At 54.3% G+C, this 18,216-nt stretch overlaps 2 protein-coding genes across 9 annotated transcripts in view; one reads left to right on the forward strand and one right to left on the reverse strand.

Moving 5' to 3' along the window:
* Positions 1-214: 214 nt before the first annotated feature.
* On the reverse strand, positions 215-5,075 carry UBALD1 (UBA like domain containing 1). The gene is made up of 3 exons (XM_059692982.1): positions 4,864-5,075; positions 1,544-1,603; positions 215-1,290 (listed from the first exon to the last, which is right to left on the reverse strand). The coding sequence occupies exons 1-3, from the start codon at positions 4,981-4,983 to the stop codon at positions 937-939; spliced, it is 534 nt and encodes a 177-aa protein (XP_059548965.1). The 5' UTR covers positions 4,984-5,075; the 3' UTR covers positions 215-936.
* A 7,180-nt stretch (positions 5,076-12,255) lies between these two features.
* Positions 12,256-18,216, forward strand: part of MGRN1 (mahogunin ring finger 1) — a 53,809-nt gene continuing 47,848 nt past the window's right edge. For 2 of the 8 annotated variants that reach the window (XM_059692998.1, XM_059693000.1), the window contains exon 1: positions 12,256-12,524. In XM_059692998.1, coding sequence (XP_059548981.1) covers positions 12,437-12,524 — 88 coding nt within the window. In that variant the 5' untranslated portion in view covers positions 12,256-12,436. The remainder of the gene's footprint in view (positions 12,525-18,216) is intronic. The other 6 variants (XM_059693002.1, XM_059693004.1, XM_059692999.1 and 3 more) reach the window with 3 other exon arrangements.

Below are 18,216 nucleotides of genomic sequence, written 5' to 3' on the forward strand. Positions count from 1 at the left end.
GGATTCTGGGAACACAGGCCAGAAACTAACTTCATGGGAAAAGCCTTAGGTAGGGGGGAAGATTCCAGAGCATGTTGTGGATGAAAAGACAGCAACACACAGGAGCAGTGCGGGACTGGAGGGTAGCCCTCTGTTCTGGCTGGCTGTGCCCTCCCCACAAAGAGCCAGCTGGCAGCAAAGCTTAGGATAAGAGGCAAGACCACAGAGCCTGGTGGTGGTTTGGAACTCTTTCTTCTCCTTTGTTAAAAGGGGGAAAGGAAATGGGTATGGGGTACCCCCGGGCTCTGGGCAAGTCATGCAGGCAGTCCCAGCAGGCAGGCACTGGGGGGTGGGTGGGAAGAGTCCTGGAGTTTCCCACAATCCTTTTCTCTGCAGGGAACAGGAAGGCTGGCTACTGAGTTGGGGGAGAGAAGAGGGCCCTGGGGAGGGGGCCGCGGGCAAGGGACTCAGGGCTCACTCTAACATGCAAAGTCCAGCTGCCCATAAACTAGGTTGCTTCTTGAGTAACATACGTATAAATACACAGACACAGCCACACGCACACATGCGGAGAAGGCTCTGCATTCCCGAGGGTGGGGATCTAGGCCTGCCTGCCCCAAGGAGCTCCACGGTAGGAGCGCAAGTCTCCGGTAGGAGCCAGGCAAGTCTCCGCAGCCTCCTGAGGTGGGGTGAGTCCTCTGGGAAAGACTGTTTGGTCTCTGAAGTTCTGTCCACCAGCACCCAGATGATCTGAACCAAATCCATGCAAGCTGGGTGCTGCGTGCCTGCACTTCTGCATACTTGCAGGCAGCCTGTGTGCTGGCACAGGGGGTCCAGTCTCTCCCCTCCAGGGCTCCAGGGAATGGGGGTGCAGACAGAGGGTAAAGGGGGCCAGTGGAGATGTCTTCTCCCCCGCCCCACGGGGTCCTGGCCTCCGGGAGGGGGGAGGGGCCTCCCTTATCTCTCAGCCTCCATGGCAGGGTGGGCCCTTGGTTCTGAGGCAGCTTGTTGGGGGGCCAGCGGTGGCCAGTCTGACGCCGGGGAAGGGGGTGCCGGAGTCCACAGGGGCGGCTGCTGTGGCTGGTGGTGTTGTGGTCCCCCTGGGGGTGAAGCCACCATTGGCCAGCTGGGCGCTGCAAAGCTGCCGGTGGCACCGTGGGGCAAGTGCGGCGGGGGTGATGTGGCCGTGGCAGCCATTGGGCTGCCGCTGCCGCCACCGTGGAAGCTCTCAGAGGCCTTGAGACGGGAGAACATGGTGAGGGCATCTGGGAAGTTGGGAGGCGTTGCAGGGGTGTTGGCGGGAGTGCACATCTGTGGGGAGGAGAGCAGAGAGGGAGGGGTGAGCACTCTTTCTGGGAGGCCCCAATCTCCCAATGGCTCCTAGCTGGACACACATGCTCCTTGCCCCCCAGTCCACCAGTCAGGGGCTCACAAAGGAAAGGTGCGGTGCTGAAATGGGCTGGCCTGCTACACCTGTTGGTGGCCCCTCCATGGCCAAGAGCCACTGCAGCTTAAACTGGAAACCCTTGCCATAGCTGCCCCTGAGGCCATTGGGGACACTTACCATCTGGTGGTGGTGGTTGTAGGGAATGTTGGTCTCCTGGAAAAAGGCGCTGAGGGCGGTCTGTGGGAAGAAAAGCCCAAGCTTAACTCTCAGACCCCTGCCCGACCCTGCTGCTACCTCCTTCCTTCCCAGGCTCTCTGGGACTTGATGCCACCTTGGGCCTGTCACCACTTGAGCCTTACCACCTCCCAAGGAGGTACCTGGGACCCCTGGGTAGGTATGGTGGGTGGTGAAGACCCTCATGAATGTCTGCCACCTGGGCACCAGATGTCTCCAATTTGCACATACCTGGTGTCAGCACTGTGACTTGGGTGGCAGGTAGCACCCTGGTCAGTCTGACGGGGAGAGGCCTCCCAGAGACCTCAGCCCAACTATCACCAACTCCATGGGTGGTAAGCCCCTACTCTTCTCTGAGCCTGTTTCCTCATCTCTGAGCCAAGGCCCCTAGATGTCAAGTCTGTGATCCATCTGTCCCTCTCCTTGGCTGACCAAGGAACTCCACCCTTGTCTGGGCCTCAGTTTTTTTCCACAAAGAGACTGAACTAGGTGGCTTCCAAGTTCCCTCCCTTGCAACAGTGACCTCCTAAGATCTGTGGTTCCAGCTGGGAGACCCAGAATTAAGTAGGATGGTCTTGGTTTGCACTCCCTGCCCCGCTCACCTGAGTCTCCAGCAGAATGTTCTCAAGGTGACAGAGCAGGAGGATGGCAGAGGTGGGGTTTACACCCAGGACTGTGAGGAAAGGGGGATGAGAGCTGGCCTGGGTCAGACCAGCTCATCTGGAGGCCCTGGGGACTGGAGTGAGGGGGCTCCAGTGTTGGCCTCTAAGAGCCCCCAGGGAGGTGCTGGCATTTGGTGTGTCCTGGCTCAGCCCCTGCAGGAGGGCGTCAAAGAAAATAAGGAAACCAGCTGCTCTTGCGAAAGTGCTTGGTGAGGGAACCCGTCAAGTGTGTGAAGGGTCTGGCAGGCTCTGCCAAGGCCCAGGCCCAGCTCTAAGCAGCCCCTGCCATTCTCATTCTTCCCATCACCACCCCTCAGACTGGCCTCCTCACAGCTCCGCACTGCCCATCCCCTCCCCTAACATACCCAGAAACCCAACCTGGCTCCCAAGGGTTTCCCTGGGGTTTTTGTAGTTTTCTTAAAGTAAAATCAAATGATTATTCTGGGCACTTCCTGCTGAAAAACCCCACCTGTGTCACCAAATAGGGTGTGGGAGCTAGGGGAAGGCAAGTACTAGTCTCTAAGCACCTCCTCATGACCCCCAGCCCCACCCATGGAGCCCCAGGGACACACCCAAACCATTCTTCTCCTAACAGTAGCTCCAAAGGCCACTGCCTGTGAGAATTTCAAGGAGAAACATCTGCCCCACCCTTTAAGGAAACAGAAGTTCCTCCTCCCCCTGCAGCCTCTGTCCCCATTAACACCTGAATCACAGAGAATGTGACCCAAAAAGACAGCTTCCATAGAAGGCAGAGGGGGTTCGCCATAAAGAACCTCTCATTCACTCCCACCCTGAGACCTAAGGTTTGGTTGGGGGTTCATAACCCATTTCACTTTAAGTGAACCTTCCTGTATTCATATCGTGGTTTTACAGATGGTGAAACTGAGGCTCAGGGAACCCCAGGCACTGGGGTCCTACCCCTGGGGGGCCATCAGAGGGCCCAGTGTGTAAGCTGCTCTTGCCCCTGCCTGGGATCAGAGTCCCCCCCCCCCCCGCCCCCCCAATTTCAATCCTCAAAACCACATTTTCAATTCCTGTGATCTATCAACAACAACCTACACTGCCTGAGTGACCACTACGCTATTGCCAGACTCTGTGGGCTGGACTGAGAGTGCCTGCCCACTGGACACCTGCCTGCCCAGCCCCAGGCAGGAAGGGAGCCATGTATGCAGATGTGGGACTCAAGCAAACTGCCATGAATGTGGTTTTGCAAGTTTTGCTACATCCAGCCCCAGAGACAAGCGCGCTGATTAGGGAGCTTCTTGCAGGGTGTGGCTGCCAGCCCTGAGGGTGGGGGGCTATTCACCCCTTAGAGGTCAACTTGCACGCCCAAGTTACAAAGGAAAAACCTGAGGCCAGAGAGGGGAAATGACCTTCCCAGAGAGAGAGCATCTTCTGGAGTGAGGGCCGCACAGTCATCAGATCTCTGGCAGGAAGCAAGGGTCCTTTGGGTGGATAGGCCACTGCCCCTCCAGACCGATCCCTCCCAACCCCCAGGAAGCTCCCTTGGCTCCTGGTCCTTCCTGCAAGCCCAAACGCCTTTCCGGGGCTGGCTCCCCATGGGGAACTAGGCTCTTGCGTCCCTGCTGGGCACAGAGTACAACTGCCTGAGGCTGGGGCCCTTACACCCGTGAGGAATGGGGCTCAAGTGGCTCTGGCCTCATCCCTAGATACTACCTCGAATTATTTCTGGGGCAGCTGAGTTAGGAAAGTAGCTTCTTGGTAGCACAAGCCTGGGCACTAGCGCTCTATGGGTCAGGGAGGCCTGGGGCGGGGGGCCGGTGAGGACTGAAGCTACTGAACCGCACATCTCGCCTGCACTCTGCAGGTGGAGTCCCCTGCCAACACAGGAGGGCCCCAAGACAGCACCGTACACTCGGTGTACACGCATGGCCATTAGCTGTAACACGGCGACGTGTATGCGCACGGAGCACACACCCCGCACCCGCGCCCCAGGTGAACTGCGTGTTTACACTCGCCAACATGCCCACACGCAGCGTGGCGCGTGCGTAAATACAAATGCACATGGACGTTGGCACACGCGCCTCTGGGCTGCCCACCAGGCACGCAGACCCACACACGCGGGGCGACTCCGCCCGTGGGCCCCAGGGCTCCTCAGACCCAACCCCGAGGCTCGGGGAGGGGGGACTGAAGGCGGGTAGAGCGTGTCCCGCTCGACCCAGGCCTGGGGCGTCCTCCTTCCGGCCGCCCGCCCCACTGTCTGTGTCCCGGCCCCAGTGCCGCCCCGCCCTGGCCTTAACCGGAACAAAAGTGGGGGGTCCCCGCATCCTCACCGCCCAGGAACTTAGGGTCCGAGATTCGGGGCCCCGGAGGGAGCGAGCCGCCCCTCCCGCTCACCCCGCGCGGGAGGCGTTTCCGGGGGCCGCGTAGACTCGGCCGCGCCGCCAGGCCAGACCAGCCCGCCGCGTGAGCGCGCGGGGACTCGGACCCGGGCGCGCGATCGCCGGACAGCGGGCCCAGAGCACGCCCCCTCGCACCCCGGCCCCGGCGGAGCGCGCACCGCACGTGTCCACACCGCACACGCTCCGCGGGACCGGACCCCGACCCCGGTCCCCGGCTCCCCGGCGCTCGGCCGCGCACCTCGAACTGCCAGTGGGCCGCCTGCAGCAGCTGCTTCGCCTGGTCGGCCGCACAGCCGGCCGTCAGCACGAACTGATTGATCATGACCTGGTGCTTAAGCTCATCCATGTTCACGGACATGGCGCCACCACCGCCGCGCTGCCCGCTCCTCCGCTTCACGCGTCCACCATTAGCGAGCCGGCTCCGGCTAATACAAATATTTACTGTGCGGCTCTGACTCACCGAGCCTCGCCTGGCTCCGGGGCTGCGGGGGGCATGCTGGGAGATGTAGTCCGCCCGCGCCCGCCCGCGCTCCATCGGGGGCTGTGGGCCGAACTGTCCGATGCTGGGCACCTACTGTGTGCAGAGGCGGGCCGTGACGAGAGCTGGGTATCCGTGCCCCTGCCCTGGCACTAACGGGGGTCGGCAGCGGAGGCCACAGAGGTCTTTGTCAAGACCCTGGCGAGCCCGGGTGTGGTTGGCATCCCTCTGGTGAGTGGGCGCACCCTTTGAGGGAGAGGGTCCTAGCAGTTTTGGCACAAATCAGCAGCACTAAGCCGCGAGGCCCCAGAGATCTGGCAAATAGTAGGCGCCTATATTCCTTCAGAGAATAAATAAACTTGCCCTTTAAAACTCTGCTCAAAATCACCGCCTCCAGGAAGCCTTCCAAGTCTCCCCAACACCCCGAGCGCATCGCGCACTTGGGAAGCGGGTCCCTCCCTGGCCTGGCGCTCGGCCAGGTACACAGTAGGCTCGAGCAACTTCTGGGGTTAGGTAGGAATGGCCCCCTGGATGGCCGGCGAGGCCGGCAGTCTTTGTTGCCTCGGGGTTCCTTCCCTGCGACGCTCCCACTTTCCCACGCAAAATCTGGTGCTCTTTGCCGGAAATCTCGCCTTAACCTGCAGGCGCCAGGACCGCGCGGAGCCAGTTCCGGAGAAGGCCCCGAACTCCTATACCCAGAATGCTCCAGTTTATTTGCAACATACGGTCCCGAGTGACGTCCAGTGAGTGAGGCTCCGTCTCTGCCAATGGGCGACCGCAGGGTGTTAGGACCTGGCCATATAAGGTAAACAAAGCTGGCCGCCCAATGCGGTGGCGTTTGGGGCGGGCCCTGAGGCTGAGCGGACCTATGTGTCACGTGGCGGGCGGGGGCGGGGCTGAAGAGCGCTGGGGTGGGGCGCTGCGAGAAGTGTTTACAGCCCTGCACGCGCCGCTTCCGGTTGACCTCTGGGTTCTACCGTCCCGGGTCCTGGGTTGGGCCAGGGGGGCGGCAAGCTCGGAACCGAGCCGGGACCGGGAGTCGAGAAGCCCCGGGAGGACGAGTGGCTCGGTCACCGCTCCAAATGACCTTGCCCCGGGTCCTCGCTTCCTAGGCCAGTTTCACTTGTTGGGCCCTGACTCTGTCCCGGGCTCCGACGTGACCCGGGTACAGAGAGAGAGAGAGAGAGAGAGAGCAAACCCAAGAGGCGTCCGCTGGTGGCGGGGCTGGGGTGGGGGCGCGTGTCAGAAACCCCAAGGACAAGTGAGTTGCAAGTGTGGGAAGTGCTCTCAGGAAACATACAAGCGGTGGGTTAAAGGCCACTGAAGGGTTTTAATAGAGCTGATCCGTTATCCACATTAGAATCACTGGCTGTGGCGGCGTGGGGACCAGATGGTGACCGAGGGATCCAGTGGGCTCGGGGGTGGTCTGGATGTGTTTGGTTCTCGAGCCCGTCCCTGCCCAGGGCCTAGTCCGCAGAATTGGATGGAAATGGGGGGAGGGACTGTCTCACACTGGGGCGGGTGCCCTCCCCTCCCCCAGAAGGGGGGAGTAGAGACTTGCAGTGCTTTCTCTGCGGTGCTTTTCCTGGATCCCTCAACCCTTCCAGGGGTTGACTTTGGCGAGTGGGAGGAGGATGGGGAGTTGTGAGGGACAGGGGAAGCTGGTATATGTGGAGGAGGGATTCCAGCCCTGCTAGAGTGGGGAGCTTGATCCACTGGCTGAAAGGGGACTCCGTGTCCCCCTCCAGTGGGTGCGTCAGCCCTGGCTGAAGTCACCTGTCCACTGGCCTTTCTTCTGCCTTACAGAGATCATTCAGTCTCCACCATTTTTTCCAAACCCTGGTGTTGCCAGGAAATTTCTGCTCTTATTAAGAATGGCCTGCCCAAACCGGTTTGGCTCGGTGGATAGAGCGTCGGCCTGCAGACTGAAAGGTCCCAGGTTCGATTCCAGTCAAGGGCATGTACCTTGGTTGCAGGCACATCCCCAGTAAGGGAGTGTGCAGGAGGCAGCTGATCGATGTTTCTCATTCATCGATGCTTCTAACTCTCTATCCCTCTCTCTTCCTCTCTGTAAAAAATCAATAAAAATGTATTTAAAAAAATGGCCTGCCCTAGCCGGTTTGGTTCAGTGGATAGATGTGGGCCCACGGACTGACTGAAGGGTCCTGGGTTTGATTCTGGTAAAGGACACATGCCTTGGTTGCGGGCTCCCCGGCCCTGGTCAGGGTGCCAACCAATTGATGTGTTTCTCTCACATCGTTGTTTCTGTCTCTCCCTCTCCCTTCCACTGTCTCTAAAAATCGATGGAAAAATATTCTCAGGTGAGGATTAACAACAACAAAAAAGAATGGCTCCTCGAGCCAGTGTCTCTCAGTGCCTGAGTGTCAACCATGAAGCAAGAGTTGACTGTCTCCATTTCCAGTAGGGGGCCTGCAGTCGATGTCTAGCATCATAAACATGAATTAATGTGGGCAAAGTACCCGGCACAGGATAGGCAGCTCTGAGTATAGGTACTGTTACCACTGGGCCAGCAACAGGGCATGGTGGAAGGTGAACAAGTTCCGGAGCCAGACAAACCTGGTTGCCAGTCCTGACACTGCCACTTAATGACTCTGATGTTGGGCAAGTTCAGTTTCCTCATTTGTAGAACTGAAGGTGAGAGCCAGGAGCTCTCCCAGGACTGCTATGGAGTAATGCCAGGGAGGAGCTCAACATGGGCCTGGCATTCAGCGAACCATTTCTAGTACTCGCCTCTTTGCCTCTGTCTAGTGAGTCCAAGCCCATTTTACAGATAAGGAAACTGAGGCTGGAATCCAGGCCTTCTGACACTTTTTCCAGGGTTCAGGGCCCTTGAAGAAGAGCAGGCATGCAGTGAGCCAGCAGGATGTGTTTCTGGCAAGGGAGGGTGAGTGTTGGCAGGGCCTACTGGGGGCTTTTCTTGCTCAGGGAGGCAGGAAGTACCTTCCCCCACCCTCATCCAGGCACCGCTCAGGTACCTGCACAGGCTTGTCCAGCCCAGACTGGGGTGGGGTAGGTAGGGCTGGCAAGAGCAAAGGTCACCCCTCGCGCCCCCACAGTCCTCCAGCTGGCTTGTTTTCCAGGAGCAGCAGAGAAGTAAAAACCTTGTTTTCAGCCAGGATCAGCCTGGCTAGAAAGTGGACTTTGGCTTTTTTAGCAGGCTCAGATGGGGCCTGCCAGCTGAGGCTGGTAGATGGGGGATGAGAAAGTAAAATGCATTTCAGGCAGCGCCCTCATCTTTTCTGAGGTCCAGAGAGGTGAGGGCCTTGCCACAGTTGGCATAGCCAGTTCACAGAGGTGCAGGGTCCCGGCCTTCTCAGCATCCCTTGGCCCCCTCCTCCCCACCTCCATTCTTTCGATCACTCCACAGATGTGTTTACCAGACATAGTACACTGGGTGCCTGGCTCTGGGAGCACAAGGATGAACAGTTGAGGATCCTGCCCTCTCAAGAGGCTTGAGAAGAAGTGTAGACTTGCGGGACTCACCCCTGGAGGCCATGAACTGTGCCTAGGGCCTGTGTGTGTGTGTGTGTGTGTGTGTGTGTTAATCCTCACCCGAGGATATTTTTCCATTGATTTTTTTTTTTTTTTTTAGAAAGAGTGGAAGGGAGGGGGAGAGACAGAGTGAGAGAAACATTGATGTGAGAGAGACACATTGATTGGCTGCCTCCTGCACTTGCCCTGATTAGGGCCAGGGATTGAGCCTGCAACCAAGGTATATGCTCTTGACCAGAATAGAATCCAGGACCCTTCAGTCTGTGGGCCAGAGCTCTAGCCACTGAGCCAAGCCCTCTCCCTCTCCCTTCCTCTCTGAAATAAAAAATATATTTAAAAAAAATGCATAAATAAGTGGAACAACAAATCAATGTTTTTTTCTGTTTCATATGACCCAATGCTGGCTGGCTGATCTCTGTTCCCATACTCTTCCCTTTACTTGATTCTAGCCACACTGGCCTTTGAGCTCATGCATCATAATCAGCTCTGTGCTGCCTCAGAGTCTTTGTCCATGCTGTTCCCCCTGCCTGGAACCTGGCTTAATCCCCTCAGAGTTTGCCTGGTTAGCTCTTACTTATATTTCAAGTCCAGACTTAAATGTAACCTCCTCAGAGATGCCTTCCCTCACTCCCCTATCAATAGAAGGTCTCTCCTATTATTGCATCTCAATCCATTCCCCCAAAGTACCCACCACATCTTGTATTTATATACTTCTTAATAAAGTTTTTAAAATTGATTTTAGAGACAGAGAAAAGGGGAGAAACATTGATTTGTTGTTCCACTTATTTATGCATTCTTTTTTAAAAAAATATATATTTTATTGATTTTTTACAGAGAGGGAGGGAGAGGGATAGAGAGTTAGAAACATCGATCAGCTGCCTCCTGCACTGGGGATGTGCCCGCAACCAAGGTTCATGCCCTTGACCAGAATCGAACCTGGGACCTTTGAGTCCGCAGGCTGACGCTCTATCCACTGAGCCAAACCGGTTAGGGCTCTTTTTAAAAATATACTTTTTATTTCAGAGAGGAAGGGAGAGGGAGAGAGAGATAGAAACATCAATGATGAGAGAGAATCATTGATCAGCTGCCTCCTGCACACCCCCTACTGGGGATCGAGCCCGAAACCTGGGCATGTGCCCTTGACCAGAATCAAACCTAGGACCCTTCAGTACACAGTCCGACGCTTTATCCATTAAGGCAAACTGGCTAGGGCCATTGGTTGATACTTATATATGCCCTAACCAGGGATCGAACCCACAACCTTGGCATATCAGGATGACACTCTAACCAACAAATGCCAGGGCCTTTAACTGTTTTAGTGTTTGTTTCCTCACTATCCTGCAAGCTCCATATCTGGTGGTTTCTCCCTTTGATCCCTATTGCCTGTCTCTTTGCCTGTCACATAGTAGCTGCATGATAAATATTTGTTGAATAAATAAGTGAATCAGTCAAGATGTTGGTAGTGGAACTAATACCAAATCAGAAAGGGACTGCCAAAAAAAGAAAAGAAAAAGAGGAATATAACGAACAACATAAACTGATGAACAAAAACAGAACCAGAGTCATAGAAACATTGAACAGACTGTATAACCTATGAGGGCAGGCGGGGGCGGGGGAGCAGTGAGGGGGTAAGATCAACCAAAAGACTTGTATGCATGCATATGAGCAAAACCAATGGACACAGACAGTAGGGGAGTGAGGGCTTGTGCTTGGGGGTGGGGGTGGCGGTGGAGAGGTCAATGGGGGGAAAAGGAGACTCATATACTACTTTAAACAATAAAGAATTTTTTTTTTAAAAAAGGGACTGTCTCTCATTTGGGCATGGATAAACACAGAAAAATACACCACAAGTCCAAAGCTCTATTAAGAGGAATGTTTAATTAGCCAAATAAAAATAGCTCCATGGAAATGACTCCCTGACCCAGGATCCATAGGGAGGACATGCCCTTAGCTTAGGGTTATTTTTTCAGTGGGAACATCAGGGTCTTCAGTACTCTCCTCCCGCCCCACAAAGAGGGAGGTTGGTAAATTGAATGCAGTGTTGGTATATCTACACAGTGAATCAGTGCTGGTCTATATACAAATGTGATTCAACAGAAAGAAATTTAAGGGAAGAAAGATCACATGGGGTGGGGGTGTTTTCAGGCCCACCTGGGGACAAGAGATATGAAATCTGGCACACTGGAGCCTTCCTGTCTCTGAGGTGGCAGGGAAGTCTGGTGTTAAAAGACGTGGCCTGGTTCAAATTCCAGCTTTACCACTTACATACTATGTGACCCGAGTGGGGTACTTCACCTCTCCCAGCCTCACTTTTCTGTAAATTGGAAATGAAAATAGAACTGACATTAGAGAATTAAATGAGAATATGTGCAAAGCCCTCAACACAATGTCTGGAACGTAGTAGGTGCTCACTAAAAAGGGTCTTAGTTGTGGAGCAGAGAGATTTAATCAAGCTCTTCCAAGACATGGCCTCTCCCTCACAATCATCCAACTCTTTCACTTTATTAGTTTTGGCTTCCTGGTCCCCTGATACGAGAAGGTAGTGTTCTGGATTCTGGCCTCTAGAAAGGTAGAAGACTCATTTTAATGTGGATTGTGGTGAACTTACCATTTGAGACTCTTCTAGCTGCTGCCCTCCATAGTTTCTTTCTTGAGACAGCAGGCTCTTCTGGGGAAGTGACTTTCTTCTAGGAACCCCAGTTTCTTAACTGAAAAGTAGGTAAAAACAGCCACATGTTTCCTGCTTACTGAGTTTTATGTAAGTCAAAAGCCAGGAGCCAGGCCCACCTGGCTCAGTGGTTGAACATTGACTTATGAACCTGGAGGTTACAGTTGGATTCTTGGTCAGAGCACATGCGCAGGTTGCGGGCTCCATCCCCAGTGCGGGGTGTGCAGGAGGCAGCCAATCAACGATTCTCTCTCATCATTGATTTTTCTGTCTCTCCCTCTCCTTTCCTCTATAAAATCAATTTTAAAAGTATATATTTTTAAAAAGCCAGGAAAGTTCATTGCAACCAGAAAAACTTTAATCCTGACCTTATATGCAGACCTTCCTTCTTCGTGCTTCAGTTTCTCTACCTGTGAAAAGGGGAGAGGTCTACTGCCTCTTGGGGGGGGGGTCGCTTTAAAATTATGTGTTCAAAATAATTGTTCTGGACGTAGTGTCGGAAAGATGCCTTGAATTCTGGAAAAGGATAAGGCAGGCCCTTTGCTTCCTCTGAGCACCTCTCCAGGTAAGCGTGGGGTGGCAAGTAAACGTGTGCCCTCTGCTGGCCGGGACAGGAGATAAACCCTGGGAAGCGGGGAGAACCATGGTGGCTCAGGGAGACATTTCCGAGAGGGGTAAATGGAAGGGGGATAAATAGAAGGGTCTACATGTGAACAGATTACTAGGAGGCTAAAGAGCTACAACGTTGGTGCAGTGCTTGAAATGCAGAGGGAAGGACAACTCGCGTTGCGGGTGATGGTTGCACCTCTCTGGATTCTGATCCATTTGGTTTGTCCCGGAGCGCTTGTCAACAACTTCAGAGGAGCCGGGCGAGGAGCATCCTGGGAAATGTAGTTGATAGGCGCGCTCTCCGCGCCGCAGCCCGGTGCCCTCGGAGGCGAGGGGACTACATTTCCCGAGGTGCCTTGGGTCGGGGGCGGAGGGCTGCCGTAGCGTCGGCCCGGCCGAGTCGGGGGTGGGGGCTCGGAGGCTGAGGATTCCGCGGCCGTGGGCTGGCGTCCGTGTGGCCTGCTCCTGGCCATGTCTGCGTGAAGACGCCGCTGCTGCCGCCCCTGTCCCACTCGGTCCTGGCCAGCCCGGCCCGCTGTGACCATGGGCTCCATCCTGAGCCGACGCATTGCGGGCGTGGAGGACATCGACATTCAGGCGAACTCGGCCTATCGCTACCCCCCGAAGTGCGGTGAGTGGCGGACTCGGGCGCCGACGGCGTGGGGTGGCGCGGACTTGGCGGCCGGCGGGACGGGCAAGGCACGCCGGTGCGGGGCCCTCCGCGCAGGGGTCGGGTGGGAGCTCTACTGGGTTCCCGGCCTTGCCTGCAGTCTTCCTGCCCGGAGCTCCGCGCGCCCTCGACCCGGCCCCCGGGGCGTGCGTGGGGCCCTGGACGGACCTCCTCGTCCAGGCTGGGTGACCTTGGGTCAGTCACGTCGCCCTGAAGGGCCTCGGCTCCGGGTCTGCACACTGGGGAGACCCTCGGGGACCTGCTAGGGCCCGGATGAGGTTTCGGGCGCGACGCTGCCAGGAGGTTAGCACTGTGCCCGGCTCTTCGCTTGTGCTTACAAAGTGGTCATTGTCATGAGGATTGACATCACACCATCGCCGGTTTGGGCTCACTTTGGTGACTTGGCGCGAAGACCCAGACAGGGTTCAGGACGCTCTCCATCCCATATGGACAGAGACGTAGCGCTCCTGGGACCTCCTGGCGCTGGTGGATGGTGGGGAGATGATTCTCACCGCCGGTGAAGAGGCTGGGAATCTTGCTGGAGAACAGGAGAATGGTGGGAAGGGACCTCTGGGTTCTCTGGTCTCCTTTTTTTGTGACGAGAGAGAGACCTGAGCCACCAGGGAGGGTGTGACTTTCCCGAGGACTCAGGGAGGGATTGGAAGCACATCTGGGACCAGGAATCCGGCTCCCAGTTGAGCTGTTCCTACTCTGTTCTGGTGCCTTTAATAAGAAGAGCGGCCTGACCCAGAACTTTGGCCCCAGTTCCTTATTGTCCGTCTCCTCATCCGGTCATTTGCCATGGAAAGAGAAGAAAGAGGATAGGGAGTTTGGACATCATGGGGACGTCCATGTGGGGTCCTCTGATCCTGGCTTCTGAAGCATCTGATCTGATGTGGTCTTCTAGGCCTCACAGTTGGCCTGTGGGCACAGTTGCCAGGCCCTGCTTCAGACCTGCCTGGGCCTAGCAACCTGCATTTATAACCTATAGTCTGTTGTCCACTCAGGTTTGAGAACTGCCCTGCCCTGATTTGGGAAGGTGAAAGAAGTGGAGTGTCTGGAGCTACTGGATATAAAGGGGGTGGATATGGATTTAGGACAGTCAGAAGGAGATTCAATCACAACTGGGCGGAAGGTACTGTTGCCTATTAGTTGGGGAGTTCCCCATGCCTGCTTGTGTCCCAGGCATAAAGGCAGGGCAGCCCAGCCTGGTTTGGGGACCCCCTGGAGGCTCTGTGGGCTGACTTCCCCAGATCTGATGGAGCAGCTGTTGAAGTCATCCTTTTCATCGCTCATGTTCTTCCAGCCTGTCTTTAGCTGAGTGACCTTAGGCAAGTTGCTTCGGCCTCTGGGTCACAGGTTCCTCATCTGTAAATGGGCTGATCCTTGTACGGTACTCAGAACAGTGCCACATACCTAAGAACCCTCGAAAAGTATTAGCTGCTATAATGGCTTAAGAAAGAAATACGGTGATTAGCTCGGACCCTGATAGCAGTTAGCAGTGGTGTGGCAGAGATATAAAAAAGTTTAATGTGGTGCCCGGCTTGTGTGGTTCAGTGGTCATGGTTTGATTCCTGGTCAGGGCACATACCTAGGTTTCAGGCTCAATCCCCAGTAGGGGGCATGCAGGAGGCAGCGGATCAGTGATTCTTTCATAATTGATGTTTCTATCTCTCTCCCCCTCGCTTGCACTCTCTGAAATCAATAAAAAACAATTTAAAAAAAAAAAACGTTTAATGTGGCACCTGGGACCAGAGCAAACTTGATGTCCCTTCACTTGGGCCTTTTTTTTGTTTGTTAATCCTCACCCGAGGATATTTTTTCCATTGATTTTTAGAGAGAGTGGAAGGGAAGGGGAGAGACAGACAGACACATATCGATTGGTTGTCTTCTGCACGCGCCCCTACCAGGACTGGGGATTGAGCCTGCAGCTGAGGAACTTGCCATGGACCCGAATCAAACCCGAGATTTTTCAGTCCACTAGCTGATGCTCTATTCACTGAGCCAAACTGACTAGGGCTTCTCTTGGACCTCTGGACAAAGCCACAAATACAGGCATTTGCAGCACCATTTTCGGGTTCTGCGTGGCAGACTTTGCTAATCACTCAAGGCACTCTTTCCAGCTGAGCCTGGACTTGGTTTCAGAATCCACCAATGAACACCCCAGTCAGCAGCAACTAGTAGATTGGTACTGGCACCCAGGTAAATGCCATGGACCACCTTGGTTTTGCTGCCAGTGACTGCAGTGTTTGGGGCCTGTCCAGTCCAAAGGCTGTCCTTTCTGCTTCGTTGTCCCTTGCTTGGAGAGGGTCAGTTGGAGGCAGAGGGGATCTTAGCAGTACTTTAGTATGTGTTCCTAGCAGTAGACTGGGGACTACAGGAGCATTTGAGATGATTTTAGCAGGTTCCCCAAAGGATCTTTCAATTGATTTCTTATTTTTTTAAAATATATTTTTATTGATTTCAGAGAGGAAGGGAGAGGGAGAGAGAGATAGGAACATCAATGATGAGAGAATCATTGATCGGCTGCCTTTTGCACGCCCCCTACTGAGGATGGAGTCCACAACCTGGGCATGTGCCCTGACTGGGAATCAAACCATGACCTTCTGGTTCAGAGGTCAATGTTCAACCACTGAGCCACAGCAGCTGGGCTCAGTTGTTTTAATGAGAAAGTTGTTACCTTTTCAGGTCTCTGCCATTTTGTTGATTATACAAGGAGAAAGAATCCTTGGTGCTAATATTTTTTAAACATCTCTAACTGTCCAGTTTTTCACTAAGCTTTATTAAGATCTTAGTAGTCAGGTGCACAGATTCGTGCACATTGAAAGGAAATTAATTAGAAGAAATATTTTAATATCACTATTTGCACTTTTTCTATAATAGAAATGTCAACTAAATTCACGATTGACAATGGCAGATCAAAACACACGAGCGATTGGCACCAGCGAGAGCTTTATATGTATCGCACATGTGTGAGTTAACTTAGCCTTTTACATATCTAGAATAAACTTGCTTGATTAGACCTGCTTTCTGATTTAGCTAAACTTTTTCCAGCCCAGTGAAGCACCCCAACTTCTCTTTTAGGTAATTGTCAGCAACACAGCAGTAAATATCAACACGAAGCAGATTATTATTGTAGATCACACAGGGAGAACAAATGTTAAAATATTTAACTGCAGCAATGTTTGACTATATTCTGTGCAATGAGAAAACCTGAAGTCATTTTCAAGGTCCACCATTTTTTACTTCTTTTCATTCAGATCAAGTTTCTAAACTTTCTAAATTTCCGTTTTCCGGCTAATGAAAAGAAAACAGGATTCTACCGAGTCTCCTATCTACCTACTCCAGGACTTCTGTGAGGATCAACTGAGATGAGGCATGGGAATATGCTTCACAGACATTTGGTTAAAGTGTAAAATGTTTGCACCTGGCTATAAAGCAAGTCCTGTTCCTGGGCTGAAGGAACTGCAAGGAGGCTAATTGTTAGGGAGAGGAAGCTGGGCATTGCTATATGACATCATTACCCGGTGCCCACAGTGACCATTTCCAGGCTGGGCTGAGCATTGGGCTGCATTTTGTGCCATGGGGTCTTGGTAGCATTGGCTGCAACTTGGTGGGGTGTCACTCCAGGATGGTGGAGGGGCCTGTGTCCTACTTGGGCGAAACCAAGTGTTGCTTTGTTGATGCCAGGTCCGCGGTGCTGTTCCTTTGTAAATGGCCAGTGCGTGTCACAGCAGCTCCTGCATTGAGGGTCTTCCCCCTGATGGTCAGTGCCTGTCATAGCGACCAGTCGGATGGTTGGAGGGATACTTAGCATATTAGCCTTATACATATATATATTATATATGTATGTGTTAACACACACACACACACACACACACACACACACACACACACACACAGTGGGGCCTTCACTTACGAGTTTAATTCATTCCGAGCTTGTTAAGGAGCTCCTTAACTCAAATTACTCTATCAACTCAATGCAAAAAATTGGCCGAGAGACAGCTGGTATCTCAAAAAACTCGTTAGTCAGGACACTCGTAAGTCAAGGCCCCACTGTATATATATATATATTAATGGTATATATGATACATATTCATATATGATGTATATCAGGGGTCCTCAAACTACGGCCTGCGGGCCACATGCAAATACAAATAATGTATTTGTTCCCGTTTTGTTTTTTTACTTCAAAATAAGATATGTGCAGTGTGCATAGGAATTTGTTCATATTTTTTTTTAAAACTATAGTCTGGCCCTCCAACGGTCTGAGGGACAGTGAACTGGCCCCCTGTTTAAAAAGTTTGAGGACCTCTGATATATATGAACTAGAGACTCGGTGCACAAAAATTTGTGCACTCAGGAGGGGGGGGGGGGTTCCTCAGCCTGGCCTGTGCCCTCTTGCAGTCTGGGCCCCCTCGGGAGATAACGACCTGCTGGCTTAGGCCTGCTCCCGGGTGGCAGAGGGCAGGCCCAGTCCCTAGGTGCAGCCCCTGGTCAGGCTCAGAGCAGGGCCGATTGGGGTGTTGGGGCACCGCCCCCTGTCATGCACAGAGCAGGGCGGATCGGGAGGTTGAGATGCCACCCTCAGTCACACTCAGGGTAGGGCAGATTGGGGGGTTAGGGCACCGCCCCCTGTCACACTCAAGGCAGGGTCGATGGGGAGGTTGCGGCGCCACCCCCTGTCACGCACAGAGCAGGGCCCATCAGGGGGGTTGGGGCTCCGTACCCTGTCATGCACAGAGCCGGGCCAATCAGGGGGTTGGGGCGCTGCCCCCTGTCACGCACAGAGCAGGGCGGAACAGGGGGTTGGGGCACTGCCCTCTATCACACACAGAGCAGGGCCTGTGGGGCGGGGTTAGGGCGTCGCACCCTGTCACACACAGAGCCGCAGGGCGATCAGAGGGTTGGGGAGCTCCCCCCATCAGGCACAGAGCAGGGCTGATCAGGGGGTTGGGGCGCCTTCCCCTGTCACGAACAGAGCAGGGCGGATAGGGAGGTTGTGGCCCTGTCCCCTGTCACACACACAGCCGCAGGGTGATCAGGGGGTTTGGGCGCTGCCCCCTGTCATGCTGATCCCAGTGCCGGGAGGCCTCTCAGCTCCGCTGATCCCGGTGCTGGGAGGCATATTACCCTTTTACTATATAGGATAGAGGCCTGGTGCACAGGTGGGGGCCAGCTGGTTTGCCCTGAAGGGTGTCCTGGATCAGGGTGGGGGTCCCCATGGGGTGCCTGGTCAGCCTGGGTGAGGGGATGATGGCTGTTTGCAGCTGGTCACATACCCTTCAGGGTGGGGGTCCCCACTGGGGTGCCTGGCCAGCCTGGGTGAGGGGATGATGGCTGTTTGCAGCTGGTCACACACCCTTCAGGGTAGGGGTCCCCACTGGGGTGCCTGGCCAGTCTGGGTGAGGGGCTGAGGGCTGTTTTCAGGCTGGCGGTGACTGTAGCTCCCAACTGCTCCTTTTTTTCTTTTTTTATTCTGGGCCAGCTTTAGCTCTGGCTCCAGCTCTGAGGCCTCTGCTGCTGAAAGCAGGTATCTGGTTTGTTTGGGTTCTATAATCGAAACACTGTATCAACTCCAGCTCTGAGATCCCGGCTGGCTGAAAGCAGGTTTCTGGGGTTTGTTTAGCTTCTATATTTGTAACAACGTTTC

Source organism: Myotis daubentonii, chromosome 4 (genome assembly GCF_963259705.1).
Source record: "Myotis daubentonii chromosome 4, mMyoDau2.1, whole genome shotgun sequence".
Classification (NCBI taxonomy): Eukaryota; Metazoa; Chordata; class Mammalia; order Chiroptera; family Vespertilionidae; genus Myotis; species Myotis daubentonii.